Source organism: Anolis sagrei, chromosome 5 (assembly GCF_037176765.1).
Source record: "Anolis sagrei isolate rAnoSag1 chromosome 5, rAnoSag1.mat, whole genome shotgun sequence".
NCBI lineage: Eukaryota > Metazoa > Chordata > Lepidosauria > Squamata > Dactyloidae > Anolis > Anolis sagrei.
Window position 1 is genome coordinate 160,109,098 of NC_090025.1, and position 26,164 is coordinate 160,135,261.

Below are 26,164 nucleotides of genomic sequence, written 5' to 3' on the forward strand. Positions count from 1 at the left end.
GGGTGCCTGCCATAGATGTGGGCGAAACGTCAGGAAAGAATGCTTCTGGGACATGGCCATAAGAGCCCGGAAAACTCACAGCAACCCCATGACAAATACATGCTTCCGCCATTGTGATTGTCAGCAGCATCGGAAGGCTTGGCCGGTGTCCCAAAGCGATTAATTCTTCTGCTCCGTCCAGAAATGGCCGACTTGACGACGTTCGCCCAATGCAAAACGGATACGTCACGCACACAAAGCGGGCAGGAGCACGCCCTCCAATCAGAACCAGCGCCGGTACGAGAAGGCCTCGTCCAATCAGCGAAGGCGGAGCGTATGACGTCGCAGGCGCGTGCGGGCGCGTTCGACGCACGGATGTCCGTTAGTGCCGAGGCGGCGCTTGCTTGAAGCGGGCCGGCGCGCGGCGGGGACTCGCGGCGGCTCTGAGGAGGCTTCCCGCTTTTGTTTTCGGCGAGGGCGCCATTTTAACGGCCTCGTCCTCCTCTTGAGAGCAAGAGAGTGAGCGAGAGGGCCCATTCCGGGCCTGAGGAGACAGACGCGGCCGCGGCGTCGGCCCGACATCGCCTAGGCCGCGGTGGGCGGGGCTTAGTTCGGAGTCGGCCGGCCCTCTCGGGCCCTGCGCGCTTTCGGGATGTCGGCCCAGGCCCAGATGCGCGCGATGCTCGACCAGCTGATGGGCACCTCCCGGGACGGTAAGGAGTGGCGCTGGTTCCTCAGGCTCCGCGGCGATGGCGGATGGCGGGGGCAGGGCACGAACAAGCCGCGAAGGCCTCGGCCGCGATTGGCTGCGTCGCCCTCTTGGCTCGAGGCGGGGCTACGCGGCTGCCACTCACCAGTATCACAGAATCTCAGAGTTAGAAGAGACCCCCAAAAGCCATCCAGGCCAACCCCCCCATCAAAGCACTCCCGACAGATGGCCACCCAAGCTCTGCTTAAAAACCTTCGGAAAGGGAGACTCCACAGCTCTCCGAGGCAGCATCTTCCACTATATAATAATAATAATATACTTTATTTGTATCCCGCCCAATCTCCCCTGATGGGGAAAAGAGTGGCAGTGGGCCTGAGTCAATAGGCAAAGCGAGCGATTTGGTGAAGGGAAAGTGCCTCTCCTGAAGTCACCCCGTGCTAGGGAAGAAGCCACAGCACACTGTAGAATTAATGAGTTTGACGCCACATTAACTGCTATGGAATCCTGGGAGTTGCAGTTGGCAAGGCCGCAGCATTTAGTCAAAGAAAGGTCAAGACCGTTCAAAAAACTCCCAACTTCCATGATTGTACTGGATTGATTTGTGACAGTTAAATTTCATTGACTTTACACAAACAGATGTAACAAGCAGATAACAAGATTATAACAAGCAGCTAGCACAGGCGTGCATGGGCCAACTTGGGCCCTCCAGGTGTTTTGGACTTCAACTCCCACAATTCCTAATAGCTTCAGGCCCTTTCCTTTTCCCCATCAACCACTTAAGCAGTTAGGAATTGTAGGAGTTGAAGGCCAGGACACCCCTGGACGGCCCAGATTTGCCCATGCCTGCCTGGTCAAGACCATACAAAAAAAAAAAAAACACCAACTTCCATGATTTCACTGGATTGACGCATGACAATTAAACTGCATTGACAGATGCATATTTTTCTGGAGACACCTTACAAGCTAACAGGTGCTATAGCAAAGAGTGCCTGTACACTGCAGAATCAGTACAGTTTGACACCACATTAACTGCCATGTCCAGTGGAATCATGGAAGTTGTATTTTGGTGAGGCATCACCGCGTTATAAAGGTCTCGCAAAAAGAAAAAGAAAAACCACCCTATAACTTCCATAGCATGGAGCAGTGTCAGTTAAAGTGGTGTCAAACTGTTAATTCTACAGTGTAGTTGTGCCATTAGTTAATATCCAGATGTGGAACTAACTGTTCTACAGTTCATCTTGACTTATGACCGAAACAGCAGTTCACCTTAATCTCACTGGAAACAGAAAAAGTATTGATTTAATTTCAGCCATTGAAGCAATGAACGCCCAACTTCTGGTCCTCCAGGTGTTTTGGACTACAAGTCCCAACAGCCTCAGCCATTTTTGGCCAGTGGTCAGAGATTATGAATGCTGACGTCCAAAACACCTAAAGGACCATAGTTTGGGAGTCACTGCACTAAACAACTGTTTCTTTAAATAGCTGACTGGCTGGGAATCTGACCCAAACCATCATTTCAAGACTGTAGAAGTAATGTTGAGATGTGTAGATTCATTCTTGTATTGGGTTTGTTTCCTTATTAGAAAATTAGTTTTGCTCTTTTAATTTTTCTTTGATAACAAGTTAATTGATTGGTATAAAATAAGCTTTCACAAGGGCAACTATTGCAAGTTATATTATAGTACAGCTGCAACAGGTAAGCATATGTTTTGTAACTTATATGTATTTTTTTGAATAGAATCCAGCAGTTTTATGTATTGGTCAGCATTATGGTTCACATTAAAACATTTATTACAGAATTTTTCTGAAAATAATTATGAATATAATATTGAGTGATGAAAACACTGGTATATGTATGTATGTATGATACTGAGCTAGCCTTAAGAGTAAGTCATTGGCTCCCTAGGCAGCGTGGTGAATCAGTTAAGTGGTCTTCATTACTATTTAACCCAAATCTTCTCCTTAGGTTAATATATTTTTATCATTGGGAAATGATCTGTTTTGTAAGGATGTTGTAATTGAATTACTTATATATGAACCCTTTGCTAGTTTATTCACGTTTGCATAGCATCCCATTATAACGGATAAAATTCATGTTATTCAGTGTAAACTGTGAATCCTTTCTAGTAATGTGGCTGTTTAGCTAATTAATAATAATAACTTTATTTTTATACCCCGCGACCATTTCTCTGAAGGGATTTGGGGCAGCTTACAAGGGACAAGCCCAAAAATACAAATTAAAACACAAATAAATATAATGAAAAACAAACTAAAATCAACAACATAAGAAAAACATTACAATCACAATACACATTTTAAAACAGCATCATAGCTGAAAGATTAAGTGCTATATATATATATATATGTTTACATTGTCTTTGTTTTTGTTCTGTTGTCTATTTTTATTATGAAAGCTCCTGGAATTATTATTATCTTGAAGTATTCTGAAATTTCAAACTGTATGTGAGATTAGGAATTAGAGCTAATTTATGTCACTTACCTTCTGGTAGTCTCTATGTTTACACATAACGATGACCCAGAATTGTTGTGAATTCAGGTTTATTGTTTTGGAGCAGTGTGAGTTGTGCATGCTATCTAACAATTCCTACTTAACACTAATAGTAGCTAGAAATACAGGACATAGTAAAAGTAATTAATGCAGCAGTCAGACTACATACAAGATATCAGGTAAAACATCGAAATAATTTGTTGACGGAAAACCAAGCAAAAAGCTTTAAATGTAAAACATATCAAACACTCTGGGAATCTTTCTTTTTTTACTATAGGTGAGTCAGTATCATTATAAAAATATCTTTCTCATTGATATCAATTTCATCTTGAAATGATCAGTCATTTGTGAGCAGAAAAGCCTCAGTGTTCTAGATTCTAAATGATAAAATTGTGTCAAAGCATCATAACAGCACTTTTAAGTTGTGCCAAGAAACAACATCAGGCCAGTGGAGCTAGTTCAAAATTGGTGAAATTTTGTTTTCTGAAACAAATGCTTGGGAGGTATCTTTTACTTGATGGAATTTGGTTCTGAATAGTATACAAATTGTTAAAGTACTATAGTCCCAGTTAGCAGACTTTGGACAATGGCCAGAGGGATAGTCTGTGACATTAAAGTAAGCTGGTAAAAACATTAATATGCTTCCTGTTACTTGGGAGTATAGAGTAAGGACCAGATTTAGTAGAGTTCCTGATTTAATACTCAATCTTTAAGATAAGGCTATTCTATCCAGATCAGGTTGAATACTTTGATTAAGCCATCAGCACTTTTGTTTTGCCTGATCAATTTTTATTAGTGCTGTGTTTTCCTCTACAAATGAAAATATTCAAATCAACAGAAAATTATAAGTATGGCAAATAAACCAATCACAATGGAACAAAATAATAAAGTGGGCCCTTCCAGGACCACCTGAAGATGCCATATTTGTAGATCTGTCCCATTATATACAACACTGAAATGTAATTGTCTCCCATATATAAAATGGCAAGATCAGCATTTGCTTTTTGGATTTTTTTGTGGGGTGTGTGGGGGAGCTGCGAATGGTTGTGTTGATGGATACAAAATCTTTGGGTATAGAATGCTGATTGAACCTAAGCTCATGTAGTTCATTGCTGACCTCTCATGTAGTTCATTGCTAACCCCAGTCAAACATTTATTGTTTCCCCCTTTAAATGCAGTCCAGTAAAAAAATAAAATATAGTTAGATGTCTTCATATACTTTACAGCCTCTGTATTTGCTGGACCATTTCCTTGGTCTTCCATTGCAACATTATGATATTATTGGTCAAGAAGTCCTTCATTTCAATAAGGGTAACTATTATTCACAGTTTGTGTGTTCACAAACTGTGAACACACACTGTGAACACACTGCATATACGGGGGGTTGTATAGGATTTTATTTAACTTATATTTTTTTCTGGAAATGTGTCACTTCAGATGACTTGAGTAACATTTTTAACAATATAAATTGTGAAATCCCAGTTTAAAAAATTGCATAAATGCTATTATGCAGATTATATATTCCTCAAGCATCACTTTCTAAATCCTTCTTTTGGAAGAATAGTAGAGCCGCATGGTGCTCTGCTACCTATCACAGAAAGACAATCTAGGAAGCAGGTGGGGAAAGTGATCTCCATATCACATACTTTTACAGCGCAATTTTTTTCCTTAAAGGTTTTTTTTTTTTTTTTTTTTTTTGTCGTGTCAGGAGTGACCTGAGAAACTGCAAGTCGCTTCTGGTGTGAGAGTATTGGCCGTCTGCAAGGACGTTGCCCAGGGACGCCTGGATGATTTGATGTTTTATCATCCTTGTGGGAGGCCTCTCTCATGTCCTCGCATGAGGAGCTGGAGCTGATAGAGGGTGCTCATCCGCCTCTCCCCGGATTCGAACCTGCGACCTGTCGGTCTTCGGTCTTGCCGGCACAGGGGTTTAACCCACTGCGCCACTGGCGGCTCCTTTCCTTAATGTGATGTTCTATCAAAGAAGAAACAAAAATCTCTTAAGAAAAATAATCCTAAAGCCCCCAACAACAAAATGCCTGAGAATAGAAAATAGAACCTGGTTTTAATTTAGTTTTTAGCTGTTTGGGATGCTAGTTGTCCATCTTGGGAGCAGGAATGAAAATTTGTTTCTGTGTCATCTATAATTGCCAATCCCTGCTCTAGAAGTATCCCATATTTACAGCAACATAATCTGTTGGCAGTATTTGAGTCTGATCTTGTTGCTCACCAATTTCAATTCTAGATTCATGTTGAAACCCAGATTGAAGCGTCTGCATAAATAGTTACAGCATATATGCTTGTCTGGAGTTGGGCAAGAACCTTGTTTCTAGGAAAATCTTCAAGCACTGCAGTGCAAACTGGAGCTTATTTTATGGCAAAAGTCTCCAAAGTCCTTTATCAAGACATTTTGTCCTAATGGTTTGAGGGATTATATTTTTGAAAATTGTTAGTTTCCCTTTCCAATAAAAATGCTCAAGATGTTATATACCAGCCTTGCGAACTGATTCAGCATTTGGTAAAGGCATTCCGATTGTGGAATCACAGACACTTTTAAGTCAGCAATTGGGTTTATATAATCTTCAGTTTACCTGAGAACACCTATTTCCTACACATTGGGACCTGAGGACTAGATTCTAATCCAGGATGCAAACAGAAGGAACCATCCCTACAGGTTCCCATGTTTTTTTCCCTAAAGTATTACCACCTGTTTTTTTTTCCCGTTCCTTTTTCAACAATACAGGAGAGGCTGCACTTTTAAAGTGCTGAACTGAAAATTGTTCTTATCTCTGTTTAAAGTAGTGATTAAACTTGTGGCTTCAACCAACCCTTTCAGTATCACTGAGCCAAGGAAAGGTTATTATAGGAACAGGTCTAAAATAAGATCTGGGATTCCTAATCTATCATAGCAAAAAGTACCTCACTGTAGTACCAAGTTAGGAGAGCCATTGAAGCAGTGGACACAGAACAGATAGGAACCTCTACTGGCTGGAGGTTCTCATGTACCTGTTATGCACATTGTTTCTGAAGATTAACCCAGGAACTTTAAAAAGGCAGCCTTTCATGATAATGGGAATGAGGCTTCACAATTCAGCCTCATTGTGGTTTCAGAAGTTCCCACAGTTTTGACAAACTCTTTGTAGAACATTGGCAGTAAATATAAGGCTTCACAGAACATCCAATATTGCCTCTTCTGAGATCAGAACTGACCTGCTGTGTACTTTCATAAAGGCAGTGAAATGCCAGCTGAGAGAATGCCATCCCAGAATAACATGAAGCAATCCACACTTAGCCAGTTTTATGTATAGTGCACTTATACAAACTAGAGACACAGGGTAGTTTAAAAGCAGATGTTTTGTGTTGTCTTGTTGCTTCTTATGCTGATCTGTGAGACTTTCTGACATGAGCTTTTCAGAAGAAATTTATTACATGCAAATGGAATATGCTTGTCAGGTGTGCTTTCCTGGAAAGCATTGATAGCCTATCAAGAAAGACTGAACAATTAGTTATGGGCAATCCCTTTTCACTCCTGTGAAGATCCCCTTAGAACATAAAGACATTTGGAAATCTTTTGGGAATGATCTTTGCTTAATTCTTAAAATGTTGATTGTTGCTTTTAATTAGTACAACACTGTTCTCATAAAAAGACCAGAGAGCAGTTTTTTCCAGGACAATTTCATTGAGTTTGCAAATTTTGATAATGTAATATTTTGTAGTATTTTTTGTGAAGAAACTGTATTAAATCAGAAAAAATGGTGCATTAGTCAGCCCTTTTTAGTATGCTGGAAATGAGAGGGGCTTGTTTGGGGGGCGGGGAAGCCCCTGGTAAATGTCTATATTTAATACACTTGTTTTCCTACATTTATGAAGGTGCTTTGAAAACTATATTTACACAAATGCCAGTTGGTTGGCTTTATGAACTTTACAGTGCAATATAGATGTAGGCTTAAACCTGTTTATTCTTTGTGATGTGTCCAGTTACATCATTGTTTTTAATTTATATTCTTTTTAGTGGCTATGGGGAACTGAATAGTCCATGTAAGAAAAGCACAAAGGACATATGTGCCCTCTCAGGTGCTTTTGTGCCTTTCTGTGCTACCAAATATACTTCAAATTTACGACTACCAAATCTTCTATCTCCAGTTTTTGTCCCTCTTCCCATATTGGCTCATACACACATACACACACCCCATATTGTCTGATAACCTCTTCATGAGTATTGATGACAGTTTCTAGGAGTTGCTCCCTGCTTCCTGGGCATTCCTGGAGCTTGTGTCAGGAACCTCTGCATGGTGTAGTGGCTGGTGTCAGAGGGTATTCAAAAGGAGCACTCAGAACAGTGACTGGAAAACAAGTGGTTGTTTTCAGTTGAAAGCATGTTAACATAAATTTAACAATTCCTAAACACACAACAAGATTGAAACAAGATTGGAAAATACATAGAATACAAACATGGACTGGACATATGTATTAATCTGTGATCATATATTTGCTTTGTTGGAGTAGCTTAATGAAATTTGCATTCATGTGTCACTAAAACTTTTAAGATCTTCTGACTATCAAACATTGGACAGTAAATGTGCTGTCTTTCCATCCTTGACATAAATATGTTCTAGCTACATTAAATGCGTGCAGAATGTAGCCATGTTACTCAACATTATGTTCCAGGTTGTAAGAATGCAATCAAAAAGTACATATGTGTCTACAAATACTTACATTTTTTCTTCTGTACAAAATAGAAATATATCAAAACAAAAGGCTATGGCTGTTTTCTCTTTGATTGATTTAAATAGACAATATATATCTTTTTTCCATTCAATTATTTCATAATTTAAGGTAGAATTAATTTAAATAAATTATACAAAATGAAATACAATTTAAAATGGAATAAAGTATGCTGGGTGTGGTAGATAGCAAGATGAGTGCATGTGTATGTGTGCGAACATGTAAGTATATGGAAATAACCTCCCCCCTCCAGCATTTTATCTTGCCCTTAATGGTGTGATAATACTGTATATACACTAATATCTTTAGTATTAGTGTGGTATTTGTAGTAGCAGTATTAGCAGGATAACAGTGGATCGATCTTAAAAGAATGAGATGGTTAAAATGTGTATTGTCAATCTCCCATTAAGTTGTGATTGCATATCTTGAAATACAGAGTGTCCACAGTTTGTTTTGACAGTGAAAAATATATGTGCTGATAAAAAAAATGATCATAGTATTTAGTTTTGTTTACTGTGGCTTTATTTAATTGAAAACCTTTTTTCTTAATTATTTAGTAAAAATGGAATCCTGATGTTTAATATTATGGTAGCCTCCACTAGATTATGAATTATAGGGGTATGAATCTGTTTAGCATTTATGAAGGGTTGCTTTTCCAAAATTTAAAGAGATGAAATGTAAGCTTGTTCTTTCTCATTGTGGTTTTCCGCCACAGGAGATGACATTATACAGTTATTTTCATCTCTGTTAGGTAGTATATTATCTGGAAATATGGTTTGGGCCAGACTTCTTATCAAAACATAAGCTGCTGTTTCTGGAGATGAACTTAGTTTGTGATAATGTATATTCATTTCAGCTACTGTAAGAATAAACCTTTCTGAGGGCATATAGAACAGTAAAAACCGATTCCCATTTTATCCTTAACATGTTTAATATCTTGCTAATTTTGAGTGATGATGAAGGAGCTAGAATATCTACTGAATCTAAAATTGTCTTTTAAATATAAGAGCACAACACTATATTAAGTTTGTTTATAATTTTACAAGACTCTTGGAGAGTTAATTTTTATGTAGTAATTTGCATTTTGAAATGTTACAACTGATGAATAAGTTAAAAAACCAAAAGCTATCAGCAAAGCTGGGAAATCATTTGGATTCCAAGCATCAGAATACATTTGAGACTCAACATCAGATTTTTAGATTCTTGAGTAAACTGAAGGAAAGAGGATGGGATGAACAATCCAAAAAGTTGATTCTTAGTAATTAAAATATTTTTCAAGCCATACTATAGGGAACACTGTTTCATTTAGGAAACTCTCCCCTGAATAACAGGCTAGCACATTGCTGTCAGACACAGAATTAGTTCAGGGTTTCCATACTCATAACATTTTACATGTTTTTCTAGATGCTTTAATGAAAATGCTGGCAGAGTTTATTATATACAAACTGAACAATCTGGCCCCTTGTTTTATTTATAAAGGTTCAATGTATCTATGCCTGCCTACTTCATTCTGCAAGGGAGTGTCAGAAAGGCCCCGCATTCGCCGAGCCGTGAGTTATTGCTAACTTTTCAGATGTGTTAATTAATGTGGAACCAGCAATTTGTGTCTTTAAAAACAAAGAAAAAAGAGGAAAGTGGTGGGGAAATGCCCCAGTTCCTCAAATATTCAGCAGTAGCAGGCATGACTTTTAAAGGCAACTCTAAATTTTCAATAGCTTAAATCTATTAAATCTAGAGATCTAGCTCCTGAAAACCTATTGTTGAACTACTCTGAAGCTGTTCTAGTTTGCTAATTATTCGTCTCCTGATAGACATTGATTTCTGAAATATGCCGTTTAAGTGGAGTGGAGCCCATCTGAAAATGTTACACTATGTTCTGTGTAGGCCAGATAGTTAACATTTGGAATTACACAATGGAGTGATTAGATCAAGCATTTGGAATATAGAGAACACTGTACATACTTCAATTGCCTGTTTCAGATTTATTGGAATTAGATAGTGACTGCATTTGTAATCACAGATATCTATCCTCTGGAATCAGTGAGGCTGGGATAAAGTTACAAATATTGCCTTTTCCCAGTGACTCACCTCTGCTTCAGTAATTCACCAGTAGGTTTTCATTTTGCATAATTACAATTTAATAGTCAAGTTCTTTTAAAAACAAAAAAACAAAACCTTGAATAACGTGTATTACTGCTGTTGTATCTTTAGACCGAAAAATAGTTTTGCAGCGACCTCCTTTTTCAGTCTGACGTAGTAATTATCAACTTTTCCTTTTCCTGAAGGGAATTACATCCATGCAATAAATCAGTAGCTAGGTGTTGGGTTTCCTAATGTTTCCAACCTTGTTCACAGATGTGATTGATTAGACTTGCAATTGGACTTCAATGTGTGGTAAGCAGGCTGATGCTTTTGTGTTTATAGTAGTCTCTATTAATGCAGATGCGGTGTGCTCAGCTTATGGAGTTTCAGCTCTTATATACTACTGTTTTTAGGCATTTTTATTCCAGTGTTCCAGGTTTAGAAAAACACTTCACTCTAAAGCACTAATGCCGTGAATGAAATCTTGAAGAAATGGTGGCCGACATTCAGTAAATCCTCAAGACATGTTTTATAGATGCTTGTGAGTCTGTTCATGCTAATGGCAAGTGCGGTCCATATTAATATCAGTAAAATCAATGATATTTGTACATGTTTTCATAAAATAGTATTAACTTTTTTACTTTGTGGCATTATTTTATTTTCATGTGATATATGAAATAATTACCACATAATACCCATTATTTAGATTAAAAATCAGATTAGCTCTTCAGATTCTGATTTGTACATTTCTTTTTGTGTGGAATAGAGAAATGTCATTTGAACAGAAGTAAAGCTATGCTATGTATTTCTCTAATCAGAAATGTATGTTTCTGTGTTACAGGAGATACTACCCGTCAGCGAATCAAATTCAGTGATGACAGAGTATGCAAAAGTCATCTTCTCAACTGCTGTCCTCATGATGTCCTCTCTGGAACCGTGCGTAAATTATATTATTCTTTGGCAGTGTTTTTCCTTTGCAGCAAAAATGGTCTAAAATGTTGAAAAAATGTATGATCCAGAAAAATGTCTTGCCTTTGTAGGGGTAGTGTGATCAGACCATGAGTTTCTGAGTAAGTTATGTTCACAGTTTTATGAGTTATATGAGTGTCCAAATTAAAATATTATATGAATGTAGTTCTCTGATTTTTTTTGTCAGTTAAAATGGCTGGAGAAGAAATATAGTAGAGAGAATATTTTACACATTCCAGAAAATGTGTACTAAAATCCAGATGGAGATGACATTATGTTCCTTTCTCACCCCGCAGGGGACTCGGGGCGGATTCCAATGTGCATAAACATGGCAAACATTCAGTGCCATAGACACACAACATATACAGATAGAGACACAGAGGCCATTTAACATTCCAGCTCCATGAGGGTATTCTGGCCACCAGGGGAGCTGTCGCTTTACCATCCATTTGTGACACTGATTGAGTACTTACTCATTCTTGCTGGAGATTTTTATGGCATTGTAAATTAATTAAATTAGCTTCCCCACATAAGTGGGAGGCTAATTTCCTACTTGACAGATGCAGCTGTCTTTCGGGCTGCAAAGGTCGACAGTGAGCTACACGATGTATTGTCAAAGGCTTTCATGGCTGGAATCGCTGGGTTGTTGTAGGTTTTTCGGGCTGTATGGTCATGTTCTAGAGGCATTTTCTCCTGACGTTTCGCCTGCATCTATGGCAAGCATCCTCAGAGGACCTCACAACCTCTGAGGATGCTTGCCATAGATGCAGGCGAAACATCAGGGGAGAATGCCTCTAGAACATGGCCATATAGCCCGAAAAACCTACAACAACCCAGCTACACAATGGTCAGAAGCTCACTCTGACCCAGGCTGACTTCGAACTCATGACCTTTCGGTCATGAGTGATCTAATGCAGCTGACTCCCAGCCAGCTGTGCCACAGTCCCAGTGCAACTGAACCAGTAAAAGAAAGGCCGGGGGGGGGGGGGGGGGGGGAGAGACCTGGGAATAAAAGGAGAAATAGAAACACAGTTTTTTACCCACTACCATACTGGCAATCTCGAGGGATTTGGATTTATTGGAGGATACAACCTCAGAGTTCCTGATTGCAAATATATGATTACCTTACCTGGCATTCAGCACATTATTTTCAACAATTTGTATGTACAATAATTAACTCTGGACTCTGATTGAAAGAAGATGGTCTTTCACTATTTAAAATGAGAGACATTGGTTTTGGTGCTCAAAATGAGGGTGGCATAGTCTATTTTCTAGGATGTTCTTTATTTTCTGGAAAGCAATCCAGGAGCTAAACCTATGTCATACCATAAAATAATGAGTTTCAAATATAACAAAGTTCATATGTAGTTGTGGAGCATGTTAGTCAGGAACAAGGTTTTGATAAAAGGTCTCTGGTGCCTAAAGTGCCCCAAAGAGGACCAAAACTATCACAGATTGCCTCCCTGCCCCCCCCCCCCCCCAACCTCAATACCCTTTAAAGATTTTTTTTTAATGGGGAGGTGCACCATGAGGGTAAAGCTGTACAAGGCCCAACGAGGGATAAGTGCAGCCCCCTAGCCCCAAACAGTTGCCCGCTTCTAGTGTTTTGGTATTGTAGAGGATGACGTTCAAAACCTCTGGAATGCCAGTTGTTCCAGAACCCAGATCTGTTCTGAAGGCTACCAGTTCACCAGCTGTCACTTAAACTATTTTGTGCCTTTTGAAATGTTTTTCTTTACAGCAGTTTGACAAGGTTAGTATTCTTAAACAAGATCTCAGAAATCTTCTCCAGATTTTTTAGTTCCACTTGAATCTTTGGGTGAAATAATCTTAATAGTATGCATCGTTGAGCCTTTTCTTTACTTGTATTGTGGGTTCTATTCTGATTTCCATTATCCACATCACAGTTGATTGACTGGAGTTCAAACAAAAAATTTTAAAAGAAAACTAGAAGTCCTTAAGACGTTACAGAAGAAGATCTTTTGACTCTGGCCTATTTCTGGCTTTTAAAAATATTTTTCCTGTCGTATGGATGGCTAGGATGGTTTTAAATGGTGTATTTTAATATTTTGATAAATGTTTTTAATGTTTATGTATGTATGTATATAAGAATTTGTGTCCCAGCATTGAATTCTTGCTGTATATATCCTGTGCTCCGCCTTGAGTCCCCTTCGGGGTGAGAAGGGTGGAATATAAATGTTTTACATTTCCAGTGAGAGGGAAATCAATTGCATCAGTTCCAGAGCCAGCATAGTTCCATCTATCCTTCCCCTTCTAGGGCTGAGTGTGGAAAACGGATAAGCAAATAAAAATGGATCACAGGATTAGCAATCTCATAAACCACTGTTACAAACTGATTTTGAATCCATCCCAATGATTTTAATCTATAATCTATATTCCAATATATTCCTTAAAGCACTGAAGTGATGCTTATCACCAAAAACTGATTTGTAACCCTTTTGGTACTATGTTGGAGAGTGGTCCCTGGTCAAGTGATCCCTGGTCAAAAAGAGGCTGAGAACCACTGCTTTAGCAAAATATGGAAAATGTGATATTGTGGTATTCCTTTACATTCCTCATGGCTATGCTCAAGCCAGTTTCATCACATCAACAATTTTTCACAGTAAAGCCTCTTCATTTATCTTTGCATTGGCTTCTGATTGGTACTGCTTTTGCAGCTGCCTCAAAACTAGAAGGAATTTAAAGATTATTAGTTTCTCAAGGATCCACATGCCTCTTGCTCAAACTCCACTGCTCAAAGGTGTGAAGTATTCCAATGAGTGGATTTTTAAATTGCTGCCTGATATGATACCTATCATAGCTGAGGTGTTTGAGCCCATAGGCCAACCCATCTTTAGGGTATACTACACTTTTTAAAAAACAGAAATCAATTTTGCCAAGACAGTACAACTTTGTGAAGGATATTTATTTTGAATCAACGCTGTCACCAACTTTTGTTTCATACTCTTCCTTAGAGACCATTGATAGCAGTGGAGGGTATATACATTTAGATTTCTAATTTTTTTAAAGGAAAAGTGGCATTTGGTGTGTTGCACAGGAAGTGCAGAAGAAAATATTCAGTGTCATGTTGTTTCTCACAGCTTATAATTAATAGCATCACTCTCTGAACTCTATAATTTGGACTGTATTCTTCATGAGAACTTGAAAGCAAGGCAGAATTTTGGCAAAAGGAATCTAGGCAATCTACTTGCTACATAGACATCATGCTTTGAAGAAGAGGAAAGCAATTTATGTTTTGGTTTTGAATATGCAAAGGTTATATATTATCTCATGAGAAGTTTCCCTCAAGCACTGTTTATGTATCAGTAGTCATGTTAGGAAATAGCTATCCATTCTAGTTCTTATATTTTGAATATTTCCTGAGAATGAATAAAACATTTCCTTGATATTTTCAGTCAGTTGTACCTCTTTATCTGTAATCAGTCATTTACAGAACAGCCCACACATTTTAATGTTTTTACCAATTTCCCAAAAACAGAAAGCTCTGAATAACAGATTAAACTCTGAATGACAAGGAATGGTTGAGACTAAGAAATTAAGAGTTCACATGTTTTGATATATAACACAGCTTCCCTTAATACCTCTTCCCTTAATATTATTTAAACAGTCCATCTGTCCACCCTTGCCCCCAGTTTGCATTGTTCATGGCATACTAAAAACCATTTTAAATTGCTTTTATTTGTGATATACTTTCTAAACTACAGAGTGTATTTGGAATCATTTTAGTCTGGCTTCAGGCCTGGTTATGGGATAGAGACAGTCTCTATTGGAAGCTAGAGAGGGCTAATGTTTCTTCTGAAATACTCAATGACTTTCAGTGCCATCTGCCATGATATTATTAGCCACTTCTCTGGGATGAGACTTGGAGAAACTGTTGTATGAGGCTCAGTTCTTTGAAAAGTTTAGAAGAACATGCTAGAAGATACTTATTTGCTCCAGAGGCCATTAGCCTCTGGTATTGTCTGTGTTCCACCTGCTATTTTGCATATAGATGTATTTGGGGAGAGCCACCTGGGCTCAATTCTATCAGTATGCCAAAGGTGCTGAACTCTGCCTAACTTTTTCATCTGTTACAAAGACAATTATTTTGATTCTAAATTAGTGTCTTATACAGAAATGAAGTGGATGACAAAAGACAGAGATCAAAAGACAGAGATACTTTTGATCATTCCAATGGCACATCAGAGAAAAAGAATTCAGCCTGTGCTGGATTGGATTACCCTCCACTTGAAAAGGCTGGCTTATAATTTTGATGTACTTCTGACTCAGCCTTGAACTTTGATGTCCCATTTCAGTAGTGGGCAGGAATGTATTTGCACCACTTTATTCCCCTTGATAGAGAAGACGCATGACTTCTTTACATCTTGTTTGGACTATAGTAATGCCTTATTGCCTCCCAAAAGGGTCAGAGATTCAGCTGCCTGGATTTTAAGGTGTTTTTGATGGGAGGGGGAAGCCTTTTTTGTATTCCCACATTCCTTGGAGGGTATGTTTGGTGGGGATGCCAAAGAGGACTTTTCATTATCTATACCAAGCCTCTTGAACTTTCGTAAAGAAATTAATAGATTCTGTGTGTGTGTGGAGTATTAAATATACTGCCAGTGCATCACTGGATGCCTGGAATACACTATAATTTGTAGACACGCTGTTCTTAAAGTTTGTAGACATTTCAAGAAAACCTGGGTTTGATCACTTGTTCTTAAAAATCTGTCACACTCTAATCATTTCAAATGTGTTGTTTTAAATCATTCACTAATTGTTTGACAGTATTGGAGCAGAATGTGACTATTAGATATATTCACTCGTTTTGTTTTGTTTTGCCTCTCTCTTTCAGAGGATGGACCTTGGAGAATGTCTGAAAGTTCATGATTTGGCATTAAGAGCAGATTATGAAATTGCTTCAAAAGAACAAGACTTCTTTTTTGAGCTTGATGTATGTTTTTGTTTGAACTATCCATACTACATAAAGGCTAGGAAAGAAACAGCAGTGAGGCAATCAGACTAGTGCACTGTACATTTTTTTAATCTTAGGTTTTTGAAATTACTACTCTTTTCAGAGTAGACCAATACATGCAGTGTAAATTTATTTTAATACTGGATTTTCCAACCTAGACATTGGTTACAATGGGGTAGATCATAATATTTCTGTCTTCACACCCGCCATATAATTTCTGTTTTAAAAAGTACATTTTGTGGAAGAATTATTACAAAGGATTCCGCATCTCTACCTTTAGTGAGTCTGAAATACTTAACGCTTTTCTTAAGAGGTTTTCATTCATATGAGATATAATAGACATAATGCTGTGTGAAATGCTGTTACTTGATCATGGATTTATTAGCATCTCATGTATAAAAGTTATGGAGAATCTAACTTTCAGCATTATGTTTCTAATTTAACATGAACACCAAGTCTGTGTTGCTCATTGCTGTAATGATCACCTTATACATTTGACCATAATAGAATTATATGGACAAACTAAACCACAATTTTTGATCATGAATTTGAAATTTCAAAGAAAGAAAGCTGAGGTGGAAACAGAACAGAATGTGGATTTCACACAAATAAGAATAATATCCCATCCAAGTTTGAAAAATAGCATGGTTGTTGTCTTTTATTACCCCTCCAGCTAGCTGGACTATTATGTATGGTACATACAATAATGGATATGCTTTTTTTAAACTCCTTTTTCCTTCAGTTTAATACAGATGTTTGTGTTAAATACCTAAATGTATATTTGTTAGATTGCCCTTATTTCTGTGTATTCTGAGTGGTCTTCACTTCAAGAAAAAGTAAATAGTGAATTATTTAGATTTTGAAAAAATAAAATAAAAAATAGATCCCTTTTTAATTATTTTAGTATTTAACCAGCAGTCAGTGAATGACATGTGCCATATGAAGATGTGATTATTTCCATTGATTATATTTTTGTTTGATGCCTTAGGCAATGGATCATCTGCAGTCATTCATTGCTGACTGTGACAGAAGAACTGAAGTGGCAAAGAAAAGACTGGCAGAAACACAAGAAGAGATCAGTGCTGAAGTTGCAGCCAAAGTAGGCATTTAAAATCCTCTTCTGAAGGATGTTCCTTGGATAAATTTTGGTTCACCTTTTAAAATATTGATTGGTGATATCTAACTCATTTGTTTAATCATTTTGACAGGCTTCTGCTCCCACTTTGCAAATTAGGGAAGGTAGCATTCTCAATTTTAAGGAGAAAGTGTCTGATTGAGGAGGAATGTGAACCCAAATGTCTGTGAGCTGTGTGCAGTTCATAACATGTATTGATTTTAGTAATTACTTTTTCTCTCTCTCTGAACTGCAAAGTTTCTTGAACCATACTGAAAATGAATGCATAGGCTCTAGAGGGAATACATAGAAAAATAGAGGAAAAGCAGTGAGCACAATATGAAAGAGCTAATTTAAAAGCTGTACACAATTACATTTTCCTGCCTTTCAGAAAAATAATTTGAAAGGGGCAGAATGACATAAGTTTATGCATGTAACGTGACCCACCCTGAAATCTGAATCATTTTAGGTTTTAGTCCTGTTCACACTTAACAGTGATTTAGTAGCATTTAATCCGGCAGGACCCATTAACTAAGAAGCCTCACGTGGGATTGTACTGACAATTATTAAGGAAATATTACACACAAAGAATGGCCAATTGTCATGCGAGGAAAAACTGCACTGACTTATAACACAATATGTGTGTTTGTGTTTTAAAGAAAGACTAGGCCAGGGCTACTTACACTTTCCCCACTTGCTACCCCTTTCTGGCTGAGATTTTTTTTTGTGATCCCCTGATATATTGGCATATAAAAGAGATGTAAAAATCAAACATTTATGGATACCAAACTGGCATTTGGAAGGTTTGCTAAACCGGCTGATTTTCCTTTTTATGAAGTGCAGCTGAAGCATTTTCTGCACAGTCCACAGTAAACACAGCATGCTCTGCTAACAGATTCTTGTCAGTGGGTGGCGTTCAGTTGTACTTGTACTGTTGCCAATTTTTTGTGACCCCAACATTGAGCTAAGAGAACCCCATTTGGGTCCGAGACCTACAGTTTAAGAAGCAGTAGACTAGACAAACACCATTGATCAATTTGAAATAATAGGTTATTATTTTTTAATATAAGTTTAATTATCTGCAAGTTACAACTTGGGAAATGAGATGCTTTTAAACATTTTTGTGTATGGAGAGCATATTGAGGGAAGGGGGGCTTCTAATCAGAGATTTTCAGGCATCCTATAATTACACACTTGTTCACCAAAATGGAACTTCTCTACACATTAGGGAGTATTGACATGCATTATTATACCCTATCCCCACCCACATCCTAGAAAAAAGGAGTGGGGAGAGCAGGCAGCTCAGTAACGATTAAGTATTCCCAGAGACCATAGAATGCTGATTGGTTATTGTGGGAAATCCTAGAAAACCTGGAGATAAGGGAGATGGGGTAAGAGGGCATGGAAGACTGGAACGTGAAAAGAGCATTACGCAGATTTGGAACATTTTCTTGCAAACCCCATTTTACTTTAGTTTTACCAGTTACTAATTCTTCACAGGCGGAACGGGTCCATGAATTGAATGAGGAAATTGGGAAGCTGCTTGCCAAAGTAGAACAACTTGGAGCTGATGGAAATGTGGAAGAATCTCAGAAAGTAATGGATGAAGTGGAGAAAGCAAGGGCAAAGAAAAGAGAAGCAGAGGTAAATCCAAGTTTGTATTTTTAGCAATTGGTTTCAGTTGCTCTTTGGAAACTAGGGTTAAAGCAGTGGTCCCAAAGGACTTTATTTGTGAAGGATTACTGAGAGTAAAGGCTTGGAATGTCTACTGGGGATTGTAGGTGTAGTTGACCAGATTATTATCAGAAAAGTACATGCTGTTGATATGTCTCTAGCTAATGAAGAACATTTTATACCCAATTAGAATGTGGTATTATATTTGAGATGTACTTTCCAGGAGGTATACAGGAACTCCATGCCTGCTTCCAGCTTCCAGCAGCAGAAACTTCGAGTCTGTGAAGTGTGCTCAGCTTATCTTGGTCTCCATGATAATGACAGGCGACTAGCTGATCATTTCGGAGGAAAATTGCACTTGGGTTTTATTGAAATAAGAGAGAAGCTTGAAGAACTCAGGGTAAGATCATGCCTCTTTTTTCTGCTATATTAGTGATAATCTTCACAGATCAGTAATATAGATTTATAATAGTTAATATATTTAAAATGTAAATGAATATGGTTGGAAATAAGAAATATTATGAACTTACTGCTTCACTGAATTTTGAGTAACTTTCTTTAATTTTGTGTACTTGAGAACTTGATTAAAGTTTATGGTTAGAAAACCCAGTGGTACAGATACAAACTTTTTTCTAAAAACATTATGTATTACCATTGTAACATGAAGAGAGTATCCAGTTTTGCCGTTCTCACAGTGAAATGGTTCCTCTATATTGTGACTTCATTGTCTTCAATTCATTAAATTCATATTTATTTGCAAAATCTGTTTTATCAATATATTTGTGAGTCTTGTTGAACAGATAAAAATGTCTGCTGGTGGTTATCTTACCCTTCTTTCACCTTAAATGGAAGAGCATATACTTTTATTTGAGGTTTCTTGGGCTGTTAGTTATGTAATCAAGTAAAATTTGATCTGTGTATGTTGAACACTTACCAGACCAGATCAAACTTTTTTTGATTATCCTTTGATATTACTTCAGAGTTAGCTACATGCGTACCTCTTTTTCCTCTGTAGTAGTGACATCGCTGTAAGGTTACATGGTCTTGAATCCTGGGGAATGTATCCCATGCCAGAGGGAGGGCTGGGACTCAGGCACGTATGGACATGCACTCTTACATACATCCACATGTGCTTTTCAAACCTCTACCTTGCTTCCATTGTATTCTAATAGTTATTTCAGTTGTACTTACAAATGTATGCCCCTGCACTGTATTCCTGCTGCAGTTAAGCAGTTTACTTTTATGTTTACAGTTCATTTTGTTTGCTATATTTAAAGTTTCTTCTATATAAATCCCTTTTTGTATTAAGAAATTGTCCTTCATTTCACCTTTAGGCCCCTTATTTGTAACAGACGTACTTCTAAACAGCTGTCATTTCTCACTCCATCCTCACATCTTTGTCATAGTAAGTTCAAATGGAGAGCTCCTCTCCAAACTAAAATGTGTGCCTCTCTTTGCTTCCTGGTGGCTGCTGGAACAGCAATTCTGGAAGCATTGATGAGAGCAAGCAACCATATTTATCTATATATTTATTTACTATATTTATATCCCACCCTTCTTACCCTAGCAGGAGGACTCGGAGCAGCTCACAAAAGGCAGCAATTTGATGCCGTACATATACATAAATATAATAAAAATAAGCATATGCATTAAAACTCAAAAAAACAAAAATAACGCACTACAACAATTATTAAAATCATGTTATCCAGAATCAAATCCAAGGCCATTCCATTAGTCATTTCACAATTCTGTATACTCATATCGCACTAACTTGTGAGCCAAAAGCTTGGTCCCATAACCAGGTTTTAACTTTCTTCCTGAAGGTCAGGAGGGAGGGGGCTGCCCTAATTTTGCTGGGGAGGGAGTTCTATAGCTGAGGGCCACCACTGAGAAGGCCCTGTCTGTCATAGAGTGTCCTGACAGCACCTGCTATATCACCTTGTTTGCGACAGTGTGGCAGCTTCTCTCGGGGCTCTGTGCCTCTTAGAGCAGCTTCCTTGAACTTGTACAGTGGAACAGAAGAGAAAGGCTCATGGTGATCTACGTGGGCAGTGCAGCAAAATATATGCCAATCAGGGACAGTAGAACATGCTTGAATGTAGTACTGTTGAGTTATTTATAGAGTATCAGCATTCCTAGTGATGTAAGTGCTAACCTTTTTTGTGTTTTTTGGTCACTGGCAGTACCTGTACTGCAAGTTTTTCAACAGCAAGGACTTTCATTGTAGCAGCTGGGCAGTGTGCCGAGGCTGTCTTCATATTCTGTATCTGTTTCATATGGTGTGGACATTATATGAACATTTTTCATATAACAATCCATTAGGGCATCTCTCTAAATAATTTTGCATATTAACACCACTTTTGGAACTGGAGTAAATATTTTCAGTATTGCATCTTACTTGGTAAATTGTATGGCTTGTTTTTTAGCAGATGGGGAGTAATTAATCTAAATAGTCTTCGTAGATACTTATTTCTGATAGTATGCTTCCTTTGGATTTTTTAAAACATTAAAAAATTACTGTATCTTTTAGAGAATTGTGGCTGATAAGCAAGAAAAACGAAATCAGGAACGTCTAAAACGAAGAGAAGAAAGGGAGAGAGAAGAAAGAGAGAAGTTAAGAAGGTAGAAAAATTACTTTATTGGGCCAGAACATATTCGCACTTCAAGCCACTTCTGTAAAATTTCTGAATATTTAAAAAATGGTGTCACAAATTCAAGACTGGTATCTAAAATAATAAATTATGAAAATTGTATGGAGGAAGATAAATTGTATGCAAATTAAATGTGTGCGCAATGATTTCAACATAATTTTTATGCTTTTTATTTAGTGTATAGCTATAGTTTTTTGTTTTCATTAGCAGTGAAAAATAGAATAGATAGCATGCAAGGTCTTTTTTGACGCATTATCTTTAGATTTGATCTGCATTGTGTTGTTTGCAATTAACTGCATATTTAGATGCAAAATACTTAAACAAGTTTAATCCCAAATAATATATTATGTAAACTGATTTTCCAACATTAAAAATCATCTTGGTTTATTCTTGCTTTTAGATCTCGATCCCATAGCAAGAATCCAAAAAGGTAGGAATCATATTTTTGTGGATTTTTTTAAAAGTTTCAGTCAGACAAATGCTGAACAAAGAGAACTGTTTTGATCCATAATGAATACAGGGTTGATTCCTGAAATGGAGTGAGGCTTCCATTGCTAATTCTTGCAGAGATTTTTATCATCTCATAGTACGAGGTAAAGGTCCTGTGGTTCCCCAGGTGTTGACCCCAGGTGTCCCAAGAACAGTTGGAATTATGGGAGTTGGAATTAGGTAACATGTATGGCAACATAGAGAGAAACCCTGGGGGAGCACAGCTGTACCTGATGCATGTGTTTCCCTCAATCACTCAGGTTCTTCCTCTGAAATATAGCCTATAGCAGGGGTCCACAAACTTTTTAAACAGAGGGCCAGATCACAGTCCCTCAAACTGTTAGAGGGTGAGATTATAATTTGAAAAAAACATGAATTCCTATGCACATTGCACATATCTTATTTGTAGTGCAAATAACCCTTTAAAACAATACAATAATTAAAATGAAGAACAGTATTAGTATTTCAGTGGGAAGTGTGGGCCTGCTTTTGGCTGATGAAATAGGATTGTTGTTGTGTGCTTTCAAGTCGTTTCAGACTTAGGTTGACCCTGAGTGATGGCCGGGTAAATGATCTTGGAGGGCCTTGGTTTGAGGACCCCTGGCCTATAGCATCTAGTATTCATGACAGTTTCCCTTCCAAGGACTAAGCAGTATTGACCCTTCTTAGCTTCCAGAATTGGGGAATCTGGTGTCCTTATAGTATTTAGGCCACTGTCTTATATATGCCTTGTATATATCTCAGCATTAATTCCAGCGTGTCCAATGATTTCCACTTTTCTGCAACATATTAAGTAATTCTGAGATTAATTGATAGATCTTTTAGTTGGGAAAAGGCATGATATGTTTGCTATAGAAGTGAAGCCTTATGAGCCCTCTTCTGACTTCAAGGCTCAATGTGACTTTGGGTCACATTGTTACTGAACAATGTCAGACTTAAGAATGCTTGGATTGGTTGTTTCCAGTTCAGTGAGATAGATAGATATTACTTAAGTTTTGGGGACTTTTACCCAAAGCCACAAAAATGACAAATGTATATGTCCTGGCATTAATACAGACTATCGTTGTCACTTTGTAAGGGGCATATAGGACAAGAAGGAATTGCTCTTTACTTTTCTTAATAGCTGCTAAGATTTTTAGGTTTCCACTTGCAAGGAGTTTTTAGATATCTTAGTGCATTCAATTAAGTGTCAGATGAAAATATTGGAAGGGTTGTTTTCACCCACTGTACACCTCTTTTCAGGTCTAGATCCCGAGATCGCCGCAGGCATCGATCTCGCTCCTCCTCACGCGAACGTAAGAAAAGGACTCGCTCCAGGTCCCGTGAGAAACGCCACCGCCATCGGTCACGCTCCACCAGCCGCAGCAGGAGCCGCAGCCACCAGAGGAGCAGGCATAGCTCCAGGGATAGGAGCAAAGAACGCAGTGCTAAAAAGAGGTAAATTGGGGGTTCACAAAATCAGTGCTTAGTACATAAGACATCTTTGATATTGCTTGCTTGATGGAGAAAAAGACGGCTCGTGTCAGTCAATTCTCATTTGACATTAAAGAGTATGTTGTCAGAGGAGATACAAATCTTTTGATGCAGCACATTTAAGATGATCTAACCCACAACTTGAATTATTTCTTGCTCATGTCCTGGTCATCAGTTGCTGTTAGTACTGTACCTTTTTTCAGGCCTTCTATCTTTCACCTCTTTTACTCTGTCAAATTCATTTACTAATTTCTAATTTCTCAGATGATGTGTTCTGCTTATTTCTCTAGCCCACAAAGTATCCATCTCATTTCTTTTTTTTACTTTCAAAAGCAGATCAGAGATGTACCTTACTCTAAATACAACCTATATAGGAATCCCTTAGGCTCCCAGTGGGTTAAACCGCTGAGATTCTGAACTTGCTGACCGGTTTGAATCCAGAGAGCAGGGTGAGCTCATGCTGTTAGCCCCAGCTTCTGCCAACCTAGCAGTTTGAAAACATGCAAATATGGGAAGGTAACAGCCCTCCATACAGTCATCCTGTCCACATGACCTTGGAGGTGTCTACGGATCACACTTGCTCTTTGGCTTAGAAATGGAAATGAACACCACCACCTAGAGTTGGATACAACTAGACTTAATGTCAGGGGAAACCTTTATTTTACTAGGGAATCCCAGGCCCTGTCTGGCCATTGTGAGAATCCCACTAGGGCTACACTCCCTTCCCAATGACATTGCTGCTTTTTTAGGGTGTTTCTCTGTTTTGAAGGGTAGAAATCCTTTCTCCGAGTCTTGAGGTACTAGTTGTAAATACTTTATGCTTTGAGGCTGTCATTTTTATTCCATTCTCCTACCTTTAAAAAAAGTGTAAGTGGCCTATTTCTCCAGTGTCTGCTGCATTCAGGGCTGCTTATTTGTAATACCCATGCCATTCTAGTTCTATGGTTTAATTGATCTAGTGCAATGATAGGATTCTAGCCAAAGAAAGCTTTTCCCTTCATTTTCTTTTACTGTTCCAACGTATGTCTCCCTGCATGGGCTTCACGTATTTACCCACGCTCGGAATTCCTTATCAAAACAATCCATTTTTATTTAACTCATTTTCTCTATTATTAGCATTTGGATTTTAATGTACGAAACCAGTATGCCAAGTCAAGGGTCATTTTTACACCAGGGGTTCTCAAATGTTTTCAGCCACAGATAGCTTTTTGTTTCTTGTGGAGCCCACATAAATGTTTATATATTATATTATATATAATGTACATATATCAGGCATGGGCAAAATTTTGGCCAACATAAATTTAACAGTATTTCAGTGGACGACTCCAGGAGCCATCCAGTCCAACCCCCTCTACAATGCAGGAGAAGCACAATCAAAGCATCCCCAACAGATGGCCACCGAGCCTTTGTAGTAGTAGTAGTAATAATAATAATAATAATAATAATAGGAGCAACACTTTGAGAAACGCTGGTTTACGTTATAACAGCGCAAGATTTAAAAAAGAATGGAATATTATGATTCTGTCCGATTTATAACTGTTGAAATATCACGTAGATTAGTGGCACAATACTTTTTAATTGTATGCAGGGAACTTTTTTGCTTCTGTAAAGGTACACTATCAAGGTATTATGTGGTGAAATATGGTAATTCAGGTATACTGATGTTTAAATGTATGCTTCTTTGGTTCTTATTCTGAAAATGGTGTGTTATCTGTTTGTACTGCCACATGATCAGGGAGCCTCGTCTCTAGAATTAATGAGTCAACCATTAAAATGAAGTTAAATAGCATACCTCTGTGATCGTTTTAGGTCCTCAAAAGAAAGGTCTTCCAGAGATCAAGAACGACCAAGAGACCATAACAGAACATCACGTGACAAAGAACGGAGCCCCAGAGAAAAGTCGCCCAGAGACCGAGACTGCAAAGATCGGAAGCGTCCCTACGAAAGCGCCAACGGCCGGTCAGAAGACAGAAAAAGCTCGGAGGAGCGTGAAGCGGGGGAGATATAACTGGCTGTACATTCACTTGATTCTTTAGCTTCCTATGGAGTTGCATACTGTGGTTTAGTTTACAATTATTCAAAGGGACACCAGTGAGCAGTTCCACACACTGATCCAACTCTAGGGTAGATGATGTACAGTGTATAAAAATGGTTATAATGAAGTCTGCATTGACCCCTTTGATTGAAGACAACTAAAAGCAGTGTTCTTCTGTTTCCTCCCCTCCAACAAACTTGTAAAACATATTTTCAAAGATTTCACACAAACAAAAAGAAAAACAATTTTATGTACTAAGATGTAGATCTCAGTGTTTTATTCTCCTTTTTCAATACAAGTTATAGTGAACAAACTATATTGTGCTCTTTTTGCCTTGAATGCTTTCAAACCTTTATAAGCTCCTCTGATTTTGCTCCTGTCCTCTCAGCAGCAGCAGCACCGAGTGGTTTTTAAGAGGGAGGGGGGCCCAAGCTTTTATTATCCCTGTAAGATTGTGTTCTCCGTTGCTTCTTGAGAGCCTCAGATATTTGGCAGTATGTTTAGGTTCGGGACATGTGCTGAAGAATACGGAAACATGTTTTTTTTAACAGTGCCTCTTTAGATTTGGAAATTGAACAGCTATTGCATTTCATCCTTTTTTAATTTCTATTGAAACTTTGAAATCAAAGCCAGTCCCATATCTTTTGTACCATTTGATTGGTATGTGTTCAGTATACTTGTTTTTTTTCCATAAGACTTTTCCTGCTTTTTCTTGTGGGGTGTAAACTGCACATCCTTAACTGTACAACAACAACCAATAATAATAAAGATAAAAATTAA

The 26,164-nt window shown here is 38.0% G+C and overlaps 1 protein-coding gene across 2 annotated transcripts; it reads left to right on the top strand.

Annotated features, from left to right (window-relative positions):
- The first annotated feature begins 334 nt into the window (after window positions 1–334).
- Window positions 335–26,164, top strand: LUC7L2 (LUC7 like 2, pre-mRNA splicing factor). 2 transcript variants are annotated; one of them, XM_060777172.2, is made up of 10 exons: window positions 335–692; window positions 10,846–10,940; window positions 15,829–15,927; window positions 16,937–17,047; window positions 18,563–18,706; window positions 18,960–19,136; window positions 21,267–21,358; window positions 21,788–21,817; window positions 23,119–23,313; window positions 25,159–26,164. In XM_060777172.2, exons 1-10 carry the CDS (start codon window positions 632–634, stop codon window positions 25,355–25,357), a joined length of 1,203 nt encoding a protein of 400 aa, XP_060633155.1. In that variant the 5' UTR covers window positions 335–631; the 3' UTR covers window positions 25,358–26,164. The 2 variants fall into 2 exon arrangements, with proteins under 2 accessions (XP_060633155.1, XP_067325261.1); XM_067469160.1 differs by lacking the exon at window positions 25,159–26,164 and adding an exon at window positions 9,402–9,472 and having other exon boundaries at window positions 23,119–23,317.